Raw genomic sequence first — 16,357 nt, 5'->3', positions numbered from 1 at the left:
AAGGATATAATAGGCTGGTAAGGCCATAATTGGTATATATTGGAAAAAGTATGAACGAACAAATTGTTAGTATGTTTGAATGACAGTCTGTTAGTACAAAGTGAAATAACAGAAATACCGAACTCCAAGGAAAATTCTGAACATAAAGTCCCTAAACAAATGGCAAAATCAAAGCTCAAACACATCAAACGAATGGATAACAACTGTCATAGTCCTGACTTTGTACAGCCATTTTCTTTTCTAGAAAATGGTGGATTAAATCTGATTTTATAGCTAGCTCAAACCTGTCATTTATAAAACAGTTGAATAAACTTGTATTATATTGACTACGATGTCTGAATAAAACAATAGACATAAAAGGTAAAAAAAAGAGTCAAAAATAGAGATACAGCAGTCAACATTGTGTTATAATCTTAATCACTACAAAACCAAGCAAATATGTCAACAAAGACAAACAAAAGGCATATAGACAAAGCATATTAGCAAAACGAAAGAGATAAGAATACACTAATTAACCGTAGCACAACATAACAATGACAGGATGTACAAGTGCCGTCTGTGTAGGCGCTACAAACTCTTGAATATCGAATGAGTTAGGAAATCATATCCCATATGCAGGTGAATTAATTTTTCGAATGCAATTTCTTACTTTGCTTGAAGTACGACTTTTTAGTATGCTTTTACTTCACCTTGTTATTGGTGAGAGCTACAACTTGATAAAACGCTTGAACCACAACTTGCTAGTTTGCTTGAACTTTAGCTAGTTTACGTGTGTATAGTACAACTTGTTATAGGTGAGCGCTACAACTTGATAGAACGCTTGAACCACAACTTGATAGTTTGCTTGAACTTTAGCTAGTTTACGTGTGTATAGTACAACTTGTTATAGGTGAGCGCTACAACTTGATAGAACGCTTGAACCACAACTTGATAGTTTGCTTGAACTTTAGCTGGTTAACGTGTGTATAGTACAACTTGTTATAGGTGAGCGCTACAACTTGATAGAACGCTTGAACCACAACTTGCTAGTTTGCTTGAACTTTAGCTAGTTTACGTGTGTATAGTACAACTTGTTATAGGTGAGCGCTACAACTTGATAGAACGCTTGAACCACAACTTGCTAGTTTGCTTGAACTTTAGCTAGTTTACGTGTGTATAGTACAACTTGTTATAGGTGAGCGCTACAACTTGATAGAACGCTTGAACCACAACTTGATAGTTTGCTTGAACTTTAGCTGGTTAACGTGTGTATAGTACAACTTGTTATAGGTGAGCGCTACAACTTGATAGAACGCTTGAACCACAACTTGCTAGTTTGCTTGAACTTTAGCTAGTTTACATGTGTTTACTAGTAGTACAAATTGAATTATAATCCTGGTACATTTGATAACTATTTACACCACTGGGTCGACGCCACTGCTGGTGGACGTTTCTTCCCGAGGGTATCACCAGCAAAGTAGTCAGCACTTTTATTTTGACCTGAATATCCATTTATGGTCATTTTTATAAATTTCCTGTTACAAAACTTTGAATTATTCGAAAAACTAAGGATTTTCTTATTCCAGGAATAGATTACCTTAGCCGTATTAGGCACAACTTTTTGAAATTTTGGGTCCTCAATGCTCTTCAACTTTTAATTTGTTTGTCTTTATAACTATTTCGATCTAAGCGTCGCTGATGAGTCTTATGTAGACCAAACGCGCGTCTTGCGTATTGAATTATAATCCTGGTACATTTGATAACTATTGTTAGATTGCATGAAATACAACATACTGTTTCCTTTTGACTTATACATTTTAGTATGCTTGTATTACAATCTGTTAGTGTTTTTGAACAGTAGCTAGTTGGTATGTTTGATCATAAGCTAATTGTATTATTTGAATTACAACTTGTTTCCAATTAGTCTTAGATAACTTGGTAGTATGCTGTTATATTAAAAGTACAACATGTTGGTATTAGTGAAATATAGCTTTCTAGTAATTCTGAACTACTGTTATTATACTTAAACTACAACTTGAAAGCACGCTCAAAATATTTAAAATATTTATTTATCTTAAATATCTTGAATATAATTGCGCTACAACAAGATTAGTGAGTTTATACTTTAAGTTACACTTGAAAGTATGTTTGAACTAAATCTTGTTTAAATTACAACCTCCTACTTTTTAAGCTCAATTAAAATCGTCACAAGAAATCTAGATTTCATCATGTTCTGTGCTATTGGTAAAAAGTAAAATCACAAAATACTGACCACAGAGGAAAATTCAAAACGGGAAGTCCCTAATCAAATGGCAAAATCAAAAGCTCAATCACATCAAACGAATTGATAACAACTGTCAAATTCCTGACTTGGTACAGGCATTTTTCCTATGTAGAAAAAGATGGATTGAACATGGTTTTATACCTAGCTATATATTTAGCGATTGTATAACAATTTATCTGACAATTTTAGATCGAAAATAGGCGCTATACTATATAAATAATATGTTTGACCACCCTTTTTTATCCTTTCTTGTCATAAACTCCAGTAACTTTAATTTCTCCAACACATAAGAAAAGAAAATTACTATGGAGATCTGTTGTTCTGAGAACATTTTACACGTTTAAAATTGTCAAATACGTATAACCTAACTACATAAATTAGGCTGTTAGTTTTCTCGTTTGAATTGTTTTATACTGTCATTTCGGTGCCTTTTATAGCTGACTATGTAGTATGGGCTTTGTTCATTGTTAAATGTCGAACGATGACCTATAGTTGTGAATTTCTTTGTTATTTTGGTCTCTTGTGGAAAGTTGTCTCATTGGCAATCATGCCACATCTTCTTTTTTCATATACACGTTATTCTCAAAAAGGATCGAGTAGAACTGATGTAAAGACAAACAACTTTGACCAGTCTATAGTAGGATCTAAAGACACTTATAAGTCAATTCTGTAACATGTCAGTAATCACATCTATTGACAGGGACTGGTACACATTAAGTAGCTTATGGTTCCGATTATATCTGTAAGGATGGTACGTAAAACATAATTCGAGTGTTATTTCCCATACTTGAGGCCAATTAACAAGTTTTATATGTACGACGTCACAATGTATATGATGTTGATGTAAAATTGTATTATTGTTTGATATTGACGAACAATTTACTTAACTTCAATGTATATGAAATACGCACGCACACAAGACAGATCAAAATCTGTGACAAAACCCCTTAACTTTACTTAAGTTTAAACATATTTATTTATAGTGGATTGGGAAACAAGTTTTGCAACTTATACTAATCCCTTTCCACTTTGCGGATGCGAGTGCTGCCTTGTAGCGGCATTAGCCTGCTCTTTTTTGAAATATACAAGGGTGTCTTTAACGTGCAAGAGAATTGGCTCTCTCGGGTCAGTCATTTATCGTTCCCTTCCGACGGACTATCATCGATTTCTCAAGACCATACTCGAAAATGGTGTCAAAGGAGAGCCGAAAATTCAGTCCCTGAAATTTTCCTCCCTGAACGGGAATCGTACCAGGAATTTTTGTGTTAGTAGTCTGGTGCACTAGTCTACAACACGACTCACTTTACCTTTATATATTATATATATATTTGATTGTAGTAATCAAAGGTACCAGGATTATATTTTATAACGCCAGACGCGCGTTTCGTAAAAAGTTGATGAGCATTGAGGATCCAAAATTCCAAAAGATGTGCCAAATACGGCTACGGTAATCTATGCCTGGGATAAGAAAATCCTTATTTTTTTTCGAAAAATTCAAAATTTTGTAACAGGAAATTTATCAAAATGACCACATTATTGATATTCATGTCAACACTAAAAATATTTCTATTGGTAAAAGCAATAACTAAACTTATTCTAAAAGGCTACAAATTCAACACTGCAATTAGATCTTTGAATATTGTTTAATTGGTATTGATATTGATTTTGTTATCAGTAAATCAAAAGTAAACTAAATATAATTGTTACAAACATATGCACATTCATGGGTCTACAATCTGTCGAGACATGTATCTTGGCATTGTACAAGGTCATGTTTTTTTTTCTCAAACTGTCTATTATGTCTTTACATTAATCCATTGCATGTTGGATGGGTACTGATTTATAATTTAGTCTTAGACGAATATATTTTTTAAATGTAGCCTTAGATGCATGATATTTTTATTAGTTGTTAGTGACTTTAAACTACTTCATGAATTTCTCTGAGATCTATATATACTCAGTGTCATTTTGATGTTGGTAAATACGAGTACCCGATCACCTCCACTCTTTTTTAAATGTATTTCTATTTGTATCCATCTGATGAGTTAATCCTTTTTCAACTGATTTTCAATAGTTCGTTATTATGTTGTACGGTTACACCACTGTCCCAGGTTAGGTGAAGAGTTGAAATCCCACTAACATGTTTAAGCCCGCCACATTATGTATGGATGTGACTGATCCAAGTCATGATCCTGCGATACAGCGGTTGTCTTTTATTGCTGTGCTACATATTCGTTTTTCGGTCATATAATGGTAGATAAATGAGGCCGTTTAATATAGTTTTCTCACTTGAATTATTTTACATGTGTCATTTCGGGGGCACATGATATTGACCTTTGACCTTAATTGATTGCGATGTCATTGCAAACGACCCCGTGTATAACATTTTTTGTCTCATGATTTAAAAATATACCAAAGTTGCATTATAATAACTCAAAAAATAATCCACTATTCTGTCTGAGTTTATTCAATAACAAGATATAAGGTCAAAGCAAGACAACCCTCATAGTTTGACATAGATCATATTTGCTTGCCAATGATTCTTTGGATTCTTTGGTTCTAAATGTAATGAAGAGTCAGAATGTAGACCTAAACCAATTCCACTCTTATGATATCTTTAACTGACTGATTAAATGTTATAACGGTTACGGTTTACATCCAATAACAAGTTTTTTGGGGAAGATAACTCCGACCGACGAAGTTTAACGACTCACTTGGTGAGTTCTAATTAGTTATTTATGCACGGACACAAAGTGGGAACCTGAAACCTTATGGTAATGAAAGGAAACCTTGTCAAAGTTTAGCGGAAAAACATTATTTTAATCTGAAGAAATTAAGACTTGTATTAAATTCCTGGAAACTTCATTAATGATTTGGCGAATTTACATCATTGCAAAATACGACGTCATACGAATGAAACTTACAAGCGGTTTACACATCTATAATAGTTATCAAAGTTACCAGGCTTATAATTTAATACGCCAGACGCGCGTTATCTGTTTATTTATTGTAACCCTGTCGTGTAATGTTGTCATTTTAATGTTATAATTAACACGTACTGCCATTAAAGCGGGAGGTTCGGCATTCCACAAAACCAGGTTCAACCTAACATTTTTTCATAAAATGCCCTGTACCAAGTCAGGAAAATGGCCATTGTTACATTATAGTTCGTTTCTGTGTGTGTTACATTTCGGTGTTGTGTCTCTGTTGTTTTGTAGTTCTCTTATATTTGATACGTTTCCCTCAGTTTTAGTTTGTAACTCGGATTTGTTTTTTCTCTATCGATTTATGAATTTTGAACAGCGGTTTACTACTGTTACCTTTATTTATTCGAAACAAATAGACATAATAGGTATAAATGTCAATAATACAGCTGTCAACATTGTGCAATAACCCTGATCATTAAACAAACCCCATACACACATGTAACAAAGAAGCAAAAAATGGCATACAGACAAAGCATGCCATGTAAATCATTCAAATCCATCACCGTCTTCTGAATCATGAGTGTAAAGCACTGATTGAGAAGCAAAAACTGTTGTATTGATTTCCTGAAATATTTGAAGAGTTGCCATCGTCAATTACTGAATTGACGGTTGTATCGCTTCAAAAACAGAATCGTTATTCTTCAATTATGTCATTATGATTTACAAAATGGTATACCGAAATGGCGTATGAGATGCAAATTTAAACACCACTGATGACTATATATATATAGAATCATGAATTTGATCAAAAATTTGAAAAAGTAAAAATAACAACAGCCCTGAACTAATAGGAAAATTCAAGACAGAAAGTCTTTTACCAAATTGCAAAATCAAAAGCTCAAACACAACAAACGAATACGAAACCACTGTCATATTCCTGATTTGGAACAGACATTTACTTATGTAGAAAATGGTGGATTAAACCTGGTTTTATAGTTAGCTAAACGTATCACATGTATGGTAGTCGTATTGAATTCGATTATGAAAACAAACAGACATAATAAGTTAAATTTTCAAAACTTGGGACAGTCATCATTGTGTTTATTGTACTCAATATAAAAACAAATATTTTTATATTTATTATAAAAAATAATAATATAGACACTCTATATACAAGCAAAGCAAAAAATTAAAGATAAGAATACAAAAAAAAAGTGTGAAGACTTGGAAAACCCGAAGTGGTTACAAATATGATATTATGCACTAGTAGCTAGCACTCTCAAAACATAGAGAGAGACGCTCTTTGTTATTTTGTGATTAATTGGTGGTAATAGTAGGTCAGTCACTAGAGGAATACGTTACGTATTGTCGGGGCCTGGTACAATGTAGGTGAATATTTTAAGTACTCTCAAGAGTTTTATCAAGTATTTACCACAATGATTCACTCGAAAGACTATAAATATATTGAATAGTTTGGAAACACATGTAAACGTTCAGACTGTAATCATGGAACGAACTTGTTATATTGCAGTTTTACTTTGTACTACTTTTATTTGCATAACACAGTCAACGACTCTCCGGGAAGATGATTTCATGCCAGCAGAACCTGTATGGCCACCAATCGATCCACTAGGAACTGCCAGGCCACCAATTGATCCTCAAGCAACTAGACTCCCAGAATCCACTCAAATACCAAGATTAACTAGACCTCCAATTTCTCTCGAAAATCCTCTTGATTTAGCTTTTATTATGGACACTACAGGAAGCATGTCTTCATATATTCAGAGTGCGAAGGAAAATATTCGAAAAATTGTCAACGCCATAGTAAGAAGTTCTCAAAGTAGAGTTCGGTTGGCCCTAGTGGAGTACAGAGATCACAAACCACAGGAGCGTTCGTTCGTGATAAGAACCCATGACTTTACTGAATCCGTGGAAACAATGAAAACATGGCTGGACAATGCAAAGGCACAAGGAGGTGGTGACACACCGGAAGCGGTTGCTGATGCTTTGCATGAAGCGGCAATGTTATCATGGAATACGGAATCAACTAAAATCAGTATTATGGTTTCCGATGCTCCACCTCATGCTTTGGATCCTTCTATGGATAGTTCATTTCATAACGGATGTCCGAATGAACACGATCCAATGCAAACTGTACGAGAATTAGCTAAATTGGGTATAACATTATATACTGTTGGTGTCGAGCCATCTATCAATAAATACAAGGATTTCTTTGAAGCTCTAGCTTACAACACAGGTGGACAATATGTACCTATGCGAAACCCATACCAACTCATAAATGTGATAATTGGAGGAGCTCAAGAACAACTGTCATTGAATGAATTCACATCGGAAGTAAGGAATGAAGTCGAAAAATATGTTGCTGATGGTCAAGAAGTCGATGAAAGCGCAATTGCTCAAACTGTTTATCAGAGACTAAATGCAAGAGGGGTGCAAACTAAGCACCTTACGAAAAACAGCAAAGCGTTAGAAGGACCATCTTCAACAGCAAAGTTGTTAGCCGATTTGTCATCTATGGCTGATGTTAGGAAGAAAATGGGAAACAAATTTACAAATGTCCCGATACGAAGGCATGGAGGAAGATCGAGAAAAAGGCATAGAATGAGAGTTTCTTCTGCAATTTCAAGATCTCGCCCAACAGAACCAGAATTTCACAGATTTTTATCTGACATAAGCCCAATATATTTCGAACGCAGTTATGACCGCAGAGTAGCTCCTAAATTGGATGCCGAGTATGGTGTAGAACCAAGATATATTTCACATACTAGTAAAGGATATTCTGGTGCTCGGTCTCATGCAAAATCTCCGAGGGAAAAATTCACCACAGTAGAATCTGGTATTAGTCTAGATCAAATTGAAAGGTTGGTGAAAAAAGAAACTGCGAGACTAAAATAAAACTATCAACGTGTGTATGTTTCGTAACAAAAATCTGGATAATAACTGGAGCTAATATAAGGAAAACAAAACATGGTGTACTACAATATCCAAATCTGTGTTAATGGAACTTCAGTTTTGATTTATCTTTCGTATGTTTTATCTAAATGCTTTAATAATAGACTTATTGATATAATTGGCATATTAAAGAATGTGAATCAGTTTTTAAGTGTTCTTTTCCCATACTTAAGATCAATTCATATCGGTTCTGTGTACGCTGTAAGAATCATCATGAAGTTATTATGAAGAATGTGTTGGTTTGTAATATCAGTCAAATTTTTCTTGACTTTAATATACACAAAACGTGAAAATATAAAAAGCAAGCTAATGGGAAAAATGTAATTTAAGGGGAAAAATTGTAACTTCGTGATCATAAGGTCAGGCCCAGAATCATTTCGTGTGTTATTAACTATTAACATGTCGTAATGTAGTATCGTATTGTCCTAAATGGTTTTCCATTATTTGAATTGTAGTCATTTCATGTAATAATGTCATTTTAGTGTTATATTTTACATTGCATAAAAGCAGGGGTTTTGGCTAGCCACTAAACCAGGTTCAACTCACCATTTTTTTCTTAAAATGTCCCGTACCAAGTCAGGAATTTGTTCGTTTCTGTATGTGTTGCATTGTCGTTTGTTTTTTGTTGCAATTTAGTTTTTGTGTTGTTTCGTTCTTTTCCTTTTATATTTGATGAATTCCCCTCCGGTTTAGTTTGTATCCCGGATTTGTTTTCTCTCAATCGATTTATGACTTTCGAACAGTGGTATACTTCTGTTTCCTATATAACAGACAAAACATTTCCACATTGAATACCAACGCCTTGATTTGGTATAGGCACATTCGAATGACAATGTTGGTTGTTTGTTTAAAAATGAATCAGTTTACCGAACATCAAAAATTTACATCACCCCTTCTTTTTTTTAACCTGATAATGAAAAATCTGAAACCTTAAACAAAACCGGAATAATTAACCAAATTATAGTATACTATATAAAAAAGAAGATGTGGTATGATTGCCAATCAGACAACTATCCACAAAAGATCAAAATGACACAAACATTAACAACTATAGGTCACCGTACGGCCTTCAACAATGAGCAAAGCCCATACCGCATAGTCAGCTTTAAAAGGCCCGATAAGACAATGTAAAACAATTCAAACGAGAAAACTAACGGCCTCATTAGCATATGATTTAAAATTGGTATTTGTATATAATATAAGTATTTGATCAATCGCTTGATAACTGTTATTATTCTTTTAAAATTAGGGAATTGTTAATCGTGTTTTTATTTACCCTTTTCTTTGTTAACCTTTTTACCAATACACGCGATATATCAGTGCATTTAGCAATCTCATCTATGGTATTTTCAATACTTAAAGTAAAGAATTGAAATATAAAATACCAGGTTACCCGTGTGTCAATCAGCAAGTAATATTCAAGTTGTAAGTTTTCGTCTGGCATAACATCGTATTGTCTTTATATTGAAATAATGGATATGATGACAAGTTTTTCTAGACCACGTCGATCTAGCTAGATCTTGACATGTGTACGACCATATCATGACCTCTTGGTTTCTTTTGTGTCGTTGAGTTGTGGTCGAATTTGTTTGTGGTGTATGTTTACACAGTTTTGCTGCAGGGTCAGATCCAGACATTTTGAAAGCGGTGGGATCCCAACCGAGGATAAGGGAGGGGAGTCAATTATATGTTCCAATTCAAATGCATTCAACCAACCCCCGGAACGCCCTGGATCCACCACTGTGCCTGCTATGTCACAATTCTTGTCACAGTATCCAATTATGTCTGTTTGGGTTCTCAACTATATCATACAATTTGAATTTATAGGTAGCTATTAAGCCCTATTTAATCAATATTTTTTTCTTTCGAAAAATGACTGTACCAAGGTAGGAAAATGCAAGTTGTTTTCCATCTGTTGCTATCGTTGAAACAACGCATACTTATGACCCATTCACAAATACATGATTTACACCTTATAATACAACCTCCGAGAAATTGCAATACACTAATATATTTGACATTCCATAAAAACATTGACCCATACAACACGTCTGAAAATATTTCACAAGGGAGATACCCACCCCTCCCCTGATATGAACTAAAAATTGATTTTGTCAGGTTTTATGGACTTCTTCCTTTTTGAAATTAAGGTAGGATTTGGTTAATATTTTCCCGTACACATCGCATTTTATTTGCGTATCTAAATTATAAGCTGACTCGCTAGATAAATCATATAGATAAAGGTAACAATAGTATACCGCTGTTCAAAGGCCATAAATCGATTAAGAGTAAATAAATCTGGGTTACGAACTATAAAAGAGGGCAACACATACAATATAAGGGGAAAACAACAGAACAACATTGAAGTGTTAAAAAACAAAGGCTAACATGCACATAAACTAACTATTTAATAACAACTGCCGTATTTCTGACTTGTTACAGGACAAAATGGTGGCTTCAACTTGGTTTTATGGCTAGCCAAACCTCCTGCGTATATGGCAATTTTAAAAAACAGCACCAACAAATGCAAGAACACTCATCACAAAAAAAAACGCATTGATAAATAATATATAGTTGTTCTAAAATGTCAGCCGCAGAATTACAACGAACATTTTCATTAATGACAGCACAGGACATCACAAACCATGACGTATTTTTGTAACGAATATATATAATCTTTAAATTCAATTATTCATTTCACAATACATGTACTAGAACTTTCATAATTATGACGGTATTGAAAGTCTATTTTATATAAATGCAGAGAAGACGTCATAACTATTTGGACTTAATACTGCATGGAACATGGAGATTAACTCGAGTATACTGACAAATAAGACATATGTGAAATGTACTACAAATACAGAATACAAACCACAAACGATAAGACACAACAAAATTTTCAACCGAAACCACAACAAAACATCATGAATAAATACATGAATGTTGGATGTATAATTATCAAGCCGCATCGTGCAGCAATGCAAACTGACACCCGACAAAACTGTCATATTCAGCAATAGGTCATGTTTGCAACCAAGGCGTGGTGGTGTCCTTAACATTTACGGAGTTTCGTTTGTAATCTTTCCTCTTCATAACTCTGCTGGAGCAGTTTCGGCATAAGAAGCAAGGTTCTGTATATGAAGTCCGTGTAGTGTAAACGGGTTTGAATATTTTTCTGATGGAAATCCCCCTGACCTGGGACACCACAATACAAGAACACACTGTACAATAAGTTGGACTAACATAACGAATAGAGACATAACGTACATATGCCTATCTAAGATTTCTTGCAGTGACTGAAAGCTAGTTCAAAAAACTATTATCGCTATTTTGTGCATTTTTCCATTGATCTTTTTTTATGATAATTTTCATATCATGCTACTCGCTTGCAATGAAAAATTATCGCTAAAAACTAAGCATGCACGTGGCGTTAATTGCTAACGACATTGACATGAAATTGACAACGTCGTCATAAGTAAAATAGCGATAAAAAGATTATCATTGTTCATCTCAACTCGATTGCCTTTCTCGCTTTCATCGTCCCGGCTCAAGCGAGAAAATCAGTCTCAATGATCACCGATAATCTATAAATACATCATGTTCTCCGAGATAAAGTATATATCATTCAGACAACACACCAACAGTACACACCATCAAGAGATCAAGACTCAGATATCATATCATAACAAAAGTACAGCCAAATAAATAAAATTGCTGTGTTATCTAAAATTCGATCATGCATAACTAACCCTTATATATCTTTGCCTCGGAAGCGACGAAACAGCAGATTGCATGACCAAACTAAGCCAGTTTGATTTCTGAGTCTTGATCATTGCCCGTTCCTAGCGAATATCAATCCATAAACTGCTTCAGACGCATGCATTTAGAAATAAACCTTTTGTTCAATACCACTCAGTTTTCTTGTGATAGAAGACTTCAAGAGCTTATAATAAGGTCATTATCAAAATATAAGTAGATTATATATTTATTTTTCTTACCATTTAATCCCAAATAATGCCATTGCTAAATATAAAATCCATGTAGAATTCCGAGTCAGCCTTTTCCCGCCATTTTCAAATATTTGATAACTTAAAAAAAGTAGGCTAGGATGAATTTTGAAAAAAATAGGCAGGACAGGAGTTTTGAGTAAAAAAAAAGGCAGGATGAGACACTTGTAAAAAAAAAGTCAGGACGACAATTTAGGTAAAAAAAAGGTCAGGATAAACTAAAAAAAAAAAGGCAGGACCGGACAGAGTGAAAAATAAAAAGGCAGGACAGAGATTACAGCTAAAAAAAATGCAGGACAAAATTTTTCATCCTAGCCCCCACCCCATAATAATCAAATGGTAGCTCCCTAAGTCAAGAACTTTTAAGGAAGATATTGGCATGTCACCAGAACATCGTATGCCAGCAATATATTATCCACGACTTGTATGGCGTCCACCGATGGAACGTAAAGAGCTTGTCAGACTAGCGATCCCGAGGAACCCGACATGATATGGCCACCAATCGATCGACCTAGGAGACCACTAACTGATCCTTCAACAACTTGGTCCACTATAAATCAACAACCCTCATTATCTCACGAACATCCTCTTGATCTAGCTTTTATCATGGATACTACTGGAAATTTGTCGTCATATATTCAGAGTGCGAAGGCAAATATTCGAAAAATCGTTAACGCTATTGTAAAAAGTTCGCAAAGTAGAGTTCGGCTGGCCTTAGTTGAATTGGTTGAGATCATGAACCAGAGGATCGTTCGTTCGTGACCAGATCCAACGATTTTACTGAATCCGTCGAAGAAATGAAAACATGGCTGGACAATTCAAAAGCACATGGAGGTGGCGACACACCGGAAGCTGTGGCTGATGCTTTGAATTCAGCAACAATGATCATGGAATACGGAATCAACTAAAATCAGTATTATGGTTTCTGATGCTCCGTCTCATGCTTTAGATCCAGCTATGGATAGTCCATTTCATAACGGATGTCCGAATGAACACGACCCAATGAAAACTGTATGAGAATTAGCTAAACTTGGTATAAAATTATATACTGTTGGTGTTGAGCCATCTATCAATAGATATAAAGACTTTTTTGAAGCTCTGGCTGTCTTAACAGGTGGACAATATATACCCATGAGAAACCCCCATATCAGCTAATAGATGTCATTAGTGGAGGCGTTCGGGAAGAACTTTCTCCAAATAAATTCACATCGGAAGTAAAAAATGAAGTTGAAAAATATGTTGATCGTGGCGAGGAAGTTGATGAAATGGTAATTGCTCAAACTATTTATCAGAGACTGAATACTCAAGGTGTAAAAAGTAAGCACCTTACAGAGAACAGCAAAGCGTAAGAGGGACCATCGGTCACAGCAAAATTGTTGGCCGAACTGTCGTCCATGGCTGATGTAAGGGGACAATTAGGAAACGACATCAAATCAAAAAGAAGAGGACACTGAAGAAGATTGAAAACAACAAGAGTACATTATGGCAGGCCTCCGATGAAACTTGAGGATAAAACAACCAGATATGTTTAATCTAGTGATAGAAGGAGAGGTTCGTCGTATGCACATTTAAGATCAAGTCGCCCAAAACCCGAATTTCATAGATCGTCTTATGTTGTAAGACCAAGATATATGTCACATAAGTATGTAAAGAAAGGACGTTCTGGAGCTCTGTCTCATGTCAAACCATCATGAGACAATTTTTCAACTGTCGAATCGAGAAGTTGAAAGGTTGGTGAAAAAAGAAACCTCTAGACTAAAATGAAGCTACCGACGAATCTATAACTAGCCAAATGCATTATCGCTATTGCTAATAAATTTCGGGGGAAATGACAATGTAATCTTACAATTATGTGGCTAATGTAGTGGACCAATTACTGCATATCGGATCAGAACTGTAAATTTAACTATATTATGAGCTGTGATGAAATTCAATTTTTATTAGCTAAAACATTGCATTTGATGTTTAAGAGGAGAAAGATAAATTTATAACTTTTAAAGAACTTAAATTTTTAATTATTATTGATTACGTAGTATATTATTAAAGATTTTTAAATCAATTCTACCTTTTTATTCTTTTAAGTGGAAAATTGTTGATTTACAAAGTAATTGTTTTGTATTTTTTAAATATTCTTTTAATTTTGAAAAATGTTTTAAATTGTGTATGCATTTAATGAGCATGAAGTAAACGTGTCTCATATGTCTTTTAAGGCAGGAATCTAATATGTGTTTATGCTGTTTTAATCTGATGTATAATATATTATGTAAAATGTTAGATTGTGACACTTTAAAAAACAAATTACTTACTTACTTACTTACATACTTACTTACTGTAAAACATTTTTATCAATATATGTTGATGATTATTGAAACAAATATCCACAACATTTGGATAGTGTATTATTATTCAGTAGTTTCATTTGGCACGGTTTAATTTAAATATATATATATATATATTTAATGTGTTTCCCTCAGTTTTAGTTTGTTACCCCAATTATTTTTTTTTTTCCATAGATTTACGAGTTTTGAACATCGGTATACTACTGTTGCCTTTATTTAATGTTTAAAATTTATAATTGTTGTCATGTTAAATAAACTCATCATGGATATCAAGATAAAAATTGTGTGCGCCAGAAACGTTTTGTCCATACATTCTCATCAATGACACTCGTATCAAAAACAATTTTATAGCATAAAAGATTACGAGGTTGGAGAGCATTGAAGACCAAAATGTGTGTTCTTAATGCGTCCATTAAAAAACACTATCTGCTCCTTAGATTATATAAAATTAATAAGCGTTTTTCCCGTTATTTGAACTAAATTATACCTTGGGGCGGATCCAGCAATTTTTTAACAGGGAGTGTCTAACCACCGTAACGCACCACCCCCCCCCCCCCGGCTTTAGATCCGCCACTGTTATCAATAGTGTTGTTTAAGTTTATCTAATTTTAGCGTATCCTTCATTACAAAACCTGAACCTAAGCTTAACTCTTGGATGAATAAATATGTAGAAATTTTAGAGAGCTATTTACCAGAAATGAAGGGACATAAAATAGTTACATTAAGCCAAGGTCATCTCTTTACCTCTCAAGGGAGTTGGGATCTTTTTACAGCGAGATGTCTTTAAAGTACCAAAGAACTTGCTACTGAGCTGATGATACAAAAAAAAGAGCGGCGAAAGATAGTAGAGGAACAGCCAAACTCATAAATCGAAAATAAACTGACAACTCCATGGCTAAAAATGAAAAAGACAAACAGACAAATGATAGTAAAAAAGAAACAACATAGAAAACTATAGATTTAGCAACACGAACCCCTCCAAAAACTAGGGATGATATCAAGTGCTCCGGAAGGGTAAGCAGATCCTGCTCCACATTTGGCACCCATCGTTTTTTTTTCATTTTTACTTATTACAAACCCGGTAAATATTGTAATTCGGTAGGTTATATTCATAAAAAATGAAGGGGATTGTAGTTACGACGTAAGAAACATATCCGATATCATCTGTGAAACGGTTATTCCATAGCAGTCAACCAACTCGCCGTGGCGTCCGTAAAGTTTACGAAGGGATGATTTCAACTTCTCCATTTGGAACTATTTAAGATATCTTGTGTTTGTTGGGTACCTCTCCAATTGAAGTCATGTACCATTCACATGTCTACTGTGATAGACCTATACATATATTGTTTTTGTTGTTGTTTTGCAAATGAACTGTCTTCTGGAGTTTACCTATAGATATCTTAGCTCTCTATTTGATGTTCTGTGGCAATGACTTATAAACTAAGGTTGACCTAAAGATATTTTGTTTTTGTCGGGTGATGCTCTTATTGATTTCCTGCGTCAGTTATTTGTAGATATCTTGTTATTGTTAGGTGTTTCTCTCAATGATATACTGTGACAATGACTGGTCTACTAGGGTTGATCTATCGTTATATAGTATTTGTTCGGTGGCGCTCTCATTGATAAACTGTGACAATGACTTGTGGTCTGGGATTGATCTATTGTTATATAGTATTTGTTTGGTGGCGCTCTCATTGATAAACTGTGACAATGACTTGTGGTCTGGGATTGATCTGTTGTTATATAGTATTTGTTCGGTGGCGCTCTCATTGATAAACTGTGACAATGACTTGTGGTCTGGGATTGATCTATTGTTATATTGTATTTGTTCGGTGGCGCTCTCAT

At 34.4% G+C, this 16,357-nt stretch overlaps 1 protein-coding gene across 1 annotated transcript; it reads left to right on the top strand.

The window, feature by feature from the left end:
* The first annotated feature begins 6,696 nt into the window (after positions 1-6,696).
* LOC134687656 (uncharacterized) lies at positions 6,697-13,522 on the top strand. The gene is made up of 2 exons (XM_063548115.1): positions 6,697-8,072; positions 13,288-13,522. Exons 1-2 carry the CDS (start codon positions 6,697-6,699, stop codon positions 13,520-13,522), a joined length of 1,611 nt encoding a protein of 536 aa, XP_063404185.1.
* The last annotated feature ends 2,835 nt before the right edge of the window (positions 13,523-16,357 follow it).

Source organism: Mytilus trossulus, chromosome 10 (genome assembly GCF_036588685.1).
Source record: "Mytilus trossulus isolate FHL-02 chromosome 10, PNRI_Mtr1.1.1.hap1, whole genome shotgun sequence".
NCBI lineage: Eukaryota > Metazoa > Mollusca > Bivalvia > Mytilida > Mytilidae > Mytilus > Mytilus trossulus.
Note: the sequence above shows the minus strand (reverse complement) of the source record. Positions and strands in the feature narration are given on the sequence as shown.